This window comes from Amblyomma maculatum, chromosome 3, assembly GCF_055883805.1.
Source record: "Amblyomma maculatum isolate TAMU_Amacu chromosome 3, ASM5588380v1, whole genome shotgun sequence".
Classification (NCBI taxonomy): domain Eukaryota; kingdom Metazoa; phylum Arthropoda; class Arachnida; order Ixodida; family Ixodidae; genus Amblyomma; species Amblyomma maculatum.
Genome location: NC_139346.1, coordinates 204,770,525 through 204,779,598, shown reverse-complemented (window position 1 = coordinate 204,779,598; position 9,074 = coordinate 204,770,525). Strand labels below are relative to the sequence as shown.

The following is a 9,074-nucleotide window of genomic DNA, read 5'->3' as shown; positions in this document are numbered from 1 at the left end:
CGCAAGGCCGTGGTTGATTTTTAACCTTCGTCGGCATGTTTCATCTTAGTCTGGGTAAGAAAATATTGTGTACGCGTCAGCGTCTGGTCCTTAGAAATGCATGATGCGAAATATATTTTAGAAACGTAAGCCACTTCGTCAGGTTAGTTACATTATCCGCAGATTTCGAAACTAGGCGGTTGCCGCGATTGCATATACAGAAGCAATTTCATGAATTCATTGATGGAAAATATCCGCATGCTGCGCTTCTTAACATGAACACGGCTGTCACTATTTTTGGGGTAAGACAGGTTACCGTTTCTTATTTCATATTTTTCTGTGTGAAGTTCATGCCTGCAGCGTCAGGGCAACGTGCAAACCGGACCTTGGCACGCGCCGACGACTTCCTCGAGGAGCCAACAGAGTGCGTAAATACTATAGTGGCGAAAACTTCAGCCGCCAATACCAAAGGCACGTCTGTTTTTCGAAATCCCAATAAAAAAGGTAGCAAAATGATAGCACGATAATGTTTCTTGAAATAATATTTGCGCTGAAAGATGTATCTGTCAAGCGAAATATTTGCTTGGCCAATAAGAGAGGCGGCTGTTGTATACGTTTAAGCTTCTTTTAGTTAGCAATTCCCATTGCGCGCGCATTCCTTCGGGCTCAGTCACTTTCGTTGCTCCCACTCTTCTAACCATCTCATTATTCCAAGGCCTATAATCATCTCTACTCTGACAATGAACATTGCTGTCCTCTGCCGACCATTGTGTATGCTGCAGCGAAGTGCACTTTGCCGCATTAGCATGCAGTGACGACCAACCCGAAAACCACCCCATGCACTAAATTATTAAGCCGACGGCCTGCCACAAAGTGAAGCCCCAAAGAGAGCCTTGACAAGTCTCCAGATCCTGGACTTCGACAACACAAGAGATAAGTGGAAAGCGCACACTACGAATCACACGAGCTGACCGCTATGGGCACGATGTTAGTGAGTGCCATATACTTCATCTTGCATGGATATCGACTAAACCGCTAGAGGAAAGATGCAAGAACTGCTGTCATTCGCTCACCGTCTTATCTAGTGGGACAAGGAAGATATGACACCAGCGAAAGCGCAGGAAAGGATGTTGCAGTCACTACAGGAAATGCGCGAGGGCTCCTCGTCAATTAAATCAGACGCACGGGGTGGTTTATGTGTGTATACGTGTGTGCGTGTGTGCGGGGGGGGGGGGGGGGGTGCGGAGCTAGCCATGAACATTCAAGAAAGTTGAGGACAACGCAGATGTTATCTCGTTCACTCATTTTACTTGGTTAGCGGACATTGGTTAGCCTACTTGGTTATCAATTAGCAGTTGGAAGGGAAAGCAATATTTCGACTTACAGAACTGCAAAAAATGTCTTTTGTAAATCGCTGTCTTCGAGGACGATCAGCACTGTGTATCTTCAGATGTCAAAAAATATATCGTTGTTCAGTACCTGCCGGCATATTAAATCAAGTGCGTTTGTGACTGTGAGTTGAACGCAAAAATAAAGTAATTATCTGTTATGTCTAAATTATTGAAAATGCCTCTAATGGTGACAGTATGCCGCCTAATACCTGATCTGACGGTGTGACGTCATTTAGCTTATTGCAGGGAGTTGGAAAGGCCAATGTACATTCAAAATCGAAATGGTTAAAACAGTTAATATAAAGGTGTGAAATAAGCAAACTTTCATCAGGAGAGTTGATATTCGACTTCAATGTAACTGCATCGCCAAAGGTTAATCTAATACCGAACACCGATGCCAATGTATGTCCCTATTATTGCGAAAGCGTTCATACGGACGCCACAGCTAAGCAACGATCTTGTCAACCATGTCGGTCCTGACTGATTGCCCCGCCAGATCGTGACGTCACAGTCCACGTGTCCTGGCGCGGGCAATTCAAACGGTGCTTTCGCACGGTGTCATCCGTCTAACCAGGTGGAACACAGTATATTTTTTTTCCACGTTCCATTTTATTTTTAGCGACCAAAGAACTCTCTTAAAGCAGGACGCAGTACAGTAGGAAGACAAGTGCACACGCACACGCGTACACGCACGCAGTCACCAGCTTATTTGCCTACTCCGCGGCAACAGGGTTCTTGTACCCGTCGAACATGAAACACGCTGCAATAACTCGCGTACGAGACGTGTGAGCGGGCGAATATTTTGACAAACAACGGTGTGAAATAACGCGCGAGCACGCACACTGCTGCATTTTTTTCCCCTCGCGCGCCGCGACGTTGGCGTATGCGCGCGCAACACGCAAGAGGACTATAAACCTGTTGGTCAACTGCAATCATGGAGATTCGTTTTACACGTACACCCGAAGGATACACGCATGGGCTCAATTTAATTTCGGTGATGCACAGCCCTGCTGAGAGCACAGCTCTCTGTACTGGTCGTCGCTTTGCGTCCTTCTCATCTTCTCTGATGGTGCAGCTTTTTGATTAATACATTTGTTTTTATTTATTTACGGGCTTTTCGTCACCGCGGCGACGTATGCGACCGGGGCTCGGAGCCGCCCACATATCTGTGTGTTGATTCACATGAACGACGTCCGCGATTTCATGTGCGCCAGAGGCTTGGACGCAGGAAGAATATGCCGGCGACAAATGAGTGAGTTACTGCGTCATTAAGTTGTGTGGGCCCGAATTAAGTGCCCAGTGGATGGTTCTAAGTTTTGGCCTACTTCGCCTCCGTGTAGACGTTGAAAGCAATAATTTCTTGATCAACGTCGGTCACCAACTATGTTCGGGTCCGAATATACCGTAGATGTGAAACAGAACATATATGAACGACAAAGCAGGGGCAGAAAGATGTTGCCTTAAAGGCTGAATCGCAGATCATAACTTATGTGGTTGAAGAACTTTCGCTAGCTGGCTGAGAACTTTCGCTAGCTTGCTGAAGTAGCTGTCTTGGTAAACAAAATTCTTGCCACATTGTTTAATCCCAGCATAATGAAGCTGCTGGCGCGAAACTCGCGGGCTCGCGGAACAAGGAATCAACGAAGGCTGAAGCCGCAGAGTAATCGAACAGAGTTTAATACCAGTTGCAATGTTACGCTTGACAGTAGTCATGTTTCAGAGTTTTTGTAGATTGTCTTCAACACTAGATGAATTTGGTCAGGAAAAACCAAACTGCTCGATTTATTCTTCCGTGGCAGTGATACAGGTAATAATTAGCCTTATTCTACTACAGATGCCGCGTCTTTGGCCTATATTACCTAATTCTGGAATATGTATATATATATATATATATATATAGTGCATGAGGCAAAGTGACGCAGGGTCGTTCCGTTCTAAATAGATCAATAACAGAAGGGAACTGAACTGCGGTGATCAGGCAGCATGGAGCAAAAGAGCGTTTCCTCGCTCTCATGAACCGGAGTTGTGTACAACTGAAATGAGGGAAGACAAAACTTTAGCAAAACCGATAGGGGAAGTATAGTTCATCATCTCGTCCAGATTATTTTGAGCCGCTTTGCCCTTTCCGAAATGCCGGCCTGGAAATGAGGCTTCTTCCACTCTTTTGGCTTTCGAGAGACGTCTTGGATAGCGACGTAGTAGTACTGATCTGCCATATACTGCGTCTTTAGGAAATAGTCTTTTTTTGTGTGTGTTAAGTTTAACTGTTTGCATTTTTGGCCTCAAATGATGGCGAGGTTTTGTAGACGCGTACTTCTACAGACGGGCTGTTTAACCGGTGTATCTTGTGGAGACAAGGAGGCGTGTATATGACGAGGGTCTGTCTGTGAATTGCGCGATATCAGTTAGGTTAGAAATGGTGTTCACTTAACCCAGCCAAGCACAGTTAACGGCACGAATACTGACGCTATGCAAGCTCTGCAGGAGCAGGAATAACGCTTAAAGAGAGCTAATCAGTTCGGTGGGTGATGCCTTATTATAATAGGGACGGAAAACGTGGGTATAAATACGTGAATGTCGTTGCAATGTGCTGGAGCCCTTTGTCGCAGAGCCCAAGATATTGGAGTTTAATCACAAAGTTCTATTCCTATACCTATTTGTCCACTTTAAAAGAAATACAAGGTCTCATTTTGTAGCTTAAATGCTACACCGCATTCCGGTAGGGCTTTTACTTCTCTCTCGGAGGATGTCAATCTCCGTGTAGTGCGACTGCGCTGTCCGCACACGATGCATTTATTCTGGATGTAGGTGGCGCATTAAGGGATGCGCTGCCGTTCACGGTATAGTATGCCGTCTTAAGGAAGCCATATACCAAAGGTCACCTCTTACGGTACGCACTTCGCGACAAACATTTCTAGTGTACAACGTTAAGTGTCGCAAGGATGAAAGCTCTCTTATAATCCGGTTACATGTGATAATTGAGCATAACGGACCAATTTAGTTTCGGTGTAAACGCTTCTTGTATACCTTTGGACGTTCAGCCTTAAATTTCCTGATTGTGTAGCCAAATAAACAGTGGTATGCGGCTGGCAGACCTCTCCGATTTGTACGAGCGCCGAGCACGTTAAACGAAGGCCCCCCACCATAGTTAAGAAAACACTCTTCTTAACGAAAGCCCATCGCTTTTAACGAGGCTCAACACCCAGGAAGAATAAACCTGGTATAACCTCCGCCCGATGCGGCAGCGACATTTCTGTCGAGACGGTATCTTCTCGCAGCCACGCTCCTAGCCATGGCCCCCAGACAACCGCCTGGCGTCAGCGGCTGCGGTTCTTGCGTGTGCTGGTCTACCTGGGGCTGGTGCTGGGCTTCCTGTACCAGGCTTCGGACGTGGTGGTCAACTACCTGACTTACCCCACCACAAACGACGTGCGCGTCGAGGGACCCGAGCAACTGGAGATGCCCGCCGCATCTGTCTGCCTCACCAACTGGTAAGCGAAACGCCCCCGGAGAGCCATGTATACACACGGAACACAAACACCCTTCCCAAATGTTTTAACGGTTATCGGTCACCCGGAGGACACTACAAGGTAAAGCAGCTCAAGAAATGAGACACAAAATAATGTAGGAGACGAACAAAGGATGAATGTTCACGAACCAATCTGCAGATGTAGACAATGACAGAATAATTTAGAATGCTTCAAAAGCAAAATGTCAGCAGGCACATTACAAGGATTGATTTTAAAGTGGGTGGAAAGGGGGCAAGATAGTTAGCTGCATTCAGGGATGGGAAGCGCAATTTCATATAAAAATACCCCCCCCCCCTCCCCCCCTCCCCCCCCCCTACCCTTTCTCCCGCTGCTCTTCTCCGAACGTGGACCGAAATTTCAGGTATAGCAATCGGTATGATTGTACAGACGAAGCAAAAGTTTCTAGGTCGACCTTGCTACTCGGATTCCTCCGTAATCGAGAATTTTCGATGTTGCACGGTCAGATTTTGTCTTTTCACCGTGCAGTCCTATATTTTCTTGATGTAGTTTACTGAGTAGTTTTACTGAAAAAAAAAAAAAAAATTCATATTCTTTAGGTTCATGAGGACTGAACAGTCAGCACTTGGCGAATATCTTGTAATGCCATTCTCATTCCAATATGTAGCGATAAAGCTTCAAATGCAAGCTGGTTTTTCTGCGAACCTCACCATTTTACCATTTTTTATTGCAAGAGCTTTCCCTCTGTCCCTCAAAATTACCAGCTTCGAGGCAGGAAAGAAATAATATAACCCCGGGTAGTGGCGCTCAATTCCTTTAAGTTTATTGCCTATACCACACTGAAAAAAAGAATTAAGAAGGTGCTCCTAGCATCGCTAAATACATGAGGCATTATGGCTAGCCCCCAGATATGTACTGCATTTATGCCTAGGTTTTGTCATCCCAAAAATATATCTCGCATTAATTTATTGTCGCGATGCGACTGAAAGAGTCGGTTAGTATGAAGACATTTTGTAGCGCCAATGATTTTGTAGCGGCAATTTTTAACACTGAATTTAGGCCTGGCTAGCCGCTTTGTGAACGCAAGGAAACCTGCTTCATATTAGAGTATTTAGGCTCTTTGTATACTTGGCCGATTTCGGGGTGTGTCTTAGTGTCAGGAAATGAAAAGATGCGCGTGCTGAAGTTTGCGCGAGCTGAGTCAAATAACTGACAGCTAGCGGATAAGCTATAATTATAGCCGCTTGATGTGTCAACCGCACACATATCGTCTTCTTAGTCTTTTCATCACAATACCCAAAGGATTTAAATTTTTGCGCTTGACGCATTTCTTGAACTTGAATACAAAAGAAGGTGTCTGATACCAAAACTACTAACGCTCGCATGATTTTTCCCACTCAAGATAACAGAGAGGATTGAAAGCAGTAGAAGTGAAGTGCGAGACTGCTGCCGCACTTGCTTTCCTAGAGCTATATCAGCGAAGTTGTAGCTAATTGCCTTCCGTACCTTGCAATAGGCTCCGCCATCGGGCTGACGCGTCGTTTTCGATTCAAACGTTTTTCTTTTCACATACAGAGGAGAACTTCCATAAACTGGAATAATATTAATAACAAAAGTATTGGATCCATGGGAATATGATACTAAGGAATGAGAGAACGTGGTATAGGTGCTACGAACCTATAGCAAAGATTAAGCTCGAAAGACTAACTTTTGCGAATGCTCAAGCGCCACAGAAGTACGGCAAAATCATTTTCGCCGACGAACTTCTTTTCTCGCGAAACCTGGAAGTGAGTCACGACTCACTGGGTTCCTTCCAGAGCGTTGGTGTCGAGTGCGGCTCACTCTCTCACCGAGACAGCCAGGCGTCGAAAACTGGTGATTGATAGTGCTTTAGCGCGCCGGTGATGACGACACGACTTTTTACAGCCTCCTTCGCCTCTGTGAGCATGATCTTTCTCTGCCGCTAAGCGCACCTGACTTAAGGGCGGGAAGAGGTCTTTCACTGTACAGGTTATACGCGCACTTTTTAATTGCCTCCGATTTCCCGCTGTCAAGAAGATTCCGCTCTGAACGCAGAGACAAAGCTGAGCCTACGCTCACCGCCTCGTCTGCATGCGTAGGGCGGATGTGTAAATGACTAGCGGCGCTTGAAAAGAGCGAAGATCATTCTGTGCGCGGGCGTTACGCACGCGGAAGGAATCAAGTGTACACACGCCGTAGGGTTCGCTGTCGACGGTGTGAGCGTCAGCGGAATGCGGTACCGCGAGTATGCAATTCTGCCGAAGTTGCCGCCAGGTCGTGACGACGTCGCCCCTTCGTGTTTAGGCGTTTTGCCCGTCTTCCGGCGCCCCACCCAGCCCTCACTATCCCCCAAGCCAGAGTTCTCCGTAAAATTCAATCAAATGCCCTCATTACCCCGGCGCGCCTCTCCCTTTATCACATGCGAGCTGACCCCTCGTGCCCTAACTGCCCCTCCATCTACGCGAATCTTGAACACTGTCTTTTCCTCTGTCCTGCCGCCATACAATCCTCACACTATCCATACCCCCCACCTGTATCCTTATCCTGGCGTGCCTGGCTGGAATGTTCTTCACCGAAGGAACAACTAGCCTTGGTACGACAGGCAGCCGACCTGTTGGACGCTTAATTTGAGTTCTGAATAAAGTGCATTACTACAACTACTACACGGCTTTAGAACGAACTGCGCGTGCAGCGAATGAGCACGAGCATAAGCTTTCTTGATCAAGTATCGACTTAAAAGCGGCTCTCTATATAACTTATTTTTACCAAACAATTATTTTCATTTACGCAAAGCTATTGGCTCGATTGTATAACAGAAATTAAAAGCGCTTCATACTCTTTCCGTCACCGCAATACAAATGACAACAAAGGATTTACAGGCATCCCCTTTGTGAACACATTTTTCGGGAGCGCTCTCTGCTCTTTTCAGCCGAAAACGTTGTTTTATTAACCCCTTGATCTTTCCACATAGAGTCCATGGAAGGGCTCAGTAGAAAGCTGTCCACAAGGACAGACAACCAATGTAGTTTTTTTTTTTTTTTTTTAAGCCAAAAGCCTCAACTGTGGCGTTGATCTGAATTTCCGAGACATAAATTATCGACACGAAAAAGATTTCACCTGACATCCGGTCGTGACTCATTCACTTTACATTTGCCATAGCAACTGTGATGCCAGCCGTTGCGAAGCCATCGAAGCGCTGAGTGGACGGTGGCATGCAGAACAGATTTCAAAGTACCGGACTTTCGCGATTCTAACCACCCCCGATTCTAAATAAGCCCCCCCCCCCCCCCCCCCGCACTTTAACTTCGCAATAAAGTTTTGGGGGAAAAAAATTTTTCCACGCGAATCTAAGTACTCATTTTTTACGAGAAAGAAAGCTTAGACAAGGCTACCAGCGCGCTTGCTCATATAGTCGAGCCAGAGCAGTTGGAGACCCGAGATGGTGTGATGTCCGCGGCGCGATCTCCACTTCGTGTGTTGCTGCGTTGTTACATTACACAACAGCCGGCGGCACAGAACGGCACAGAATTAATCTATCAACGTGTTGTCACGTAGGCATGGAATCAGAGGCTATTCGGTGGATCTTTCTAGGCTCCGCAGGTATCGCAGGTCTGCGTTGCTTTGTTTGGTATTAGCTATTCGGCATTAGTAACAAAAACCGGAATGAATTTGAAGAGGGCTGCCATAAATTGAAGTTGAAGCGAACTGCAATCGCATTTGGAGAGAACGTTTGTTAAATTTCTTCGGCGAAGAAATTATATCTCCTCTCACTTTGGGCATCGTGATCGTGAAAAAAAAGAAAAAGAGCTGCCTAAACTGAGTAAATAGTAGTTCATTGGTGACCCGAAATTACGGGACAGCTCGCATATTTTTATGGCAGAGCCCTTTGCTTCTTGTGGGCTCTGGCGCGCAATTTGCTCTAGTAAGCCATCTCTAACGAACCTCTATGCGGCACCATATTTGTCCTCCTGCGACACAACCGTTACTCGTCCAGCGTTCCCAGTGGCGTCATATCATTTCGTTGCCTAATTGGCATGCATCTTGGTTAGTTAGTTATATTTTATAGCGCATAAGAAAAGTGCTCACCAGGTTGTCTTGTTAAGCGACAGGAATTCGAGCCGACTTATGTGCCTCCAATATTATGCCTTAATCACCTCACTACGCCCCGTGACCTCTATATATATCGCATGGAGCG

The 9,074-nt window shown here is 46.2% G+C and overlaps 1 protein-coding gene across 1 annotated transcript in view; it reads left to right on the top strand.

The window, feature by feature from the left end:
- The first annotated feature begins 329 nt into the window (after positions 1 to 329).
- LOC146197495 (uncharacterized) overlaps positions 330 to 9,074 on the top strand; it is a 35,621-nt gene continuing 26,876 nt past the window's right edge. Inside the window, exons 1-2 of the mRNA XM_084597190.1 lie at positions 330 to 403; positions 4,649 to 4,861. Of these exons, the coding sequence (XP_084453316.1) occupies positions 330 to 403; positions 4,649 to 4,861 (287 nt within the window). The remainder of the gene's footprint in view (positions 404 to 4,648; positions 4,862 to 9,074) is intronic.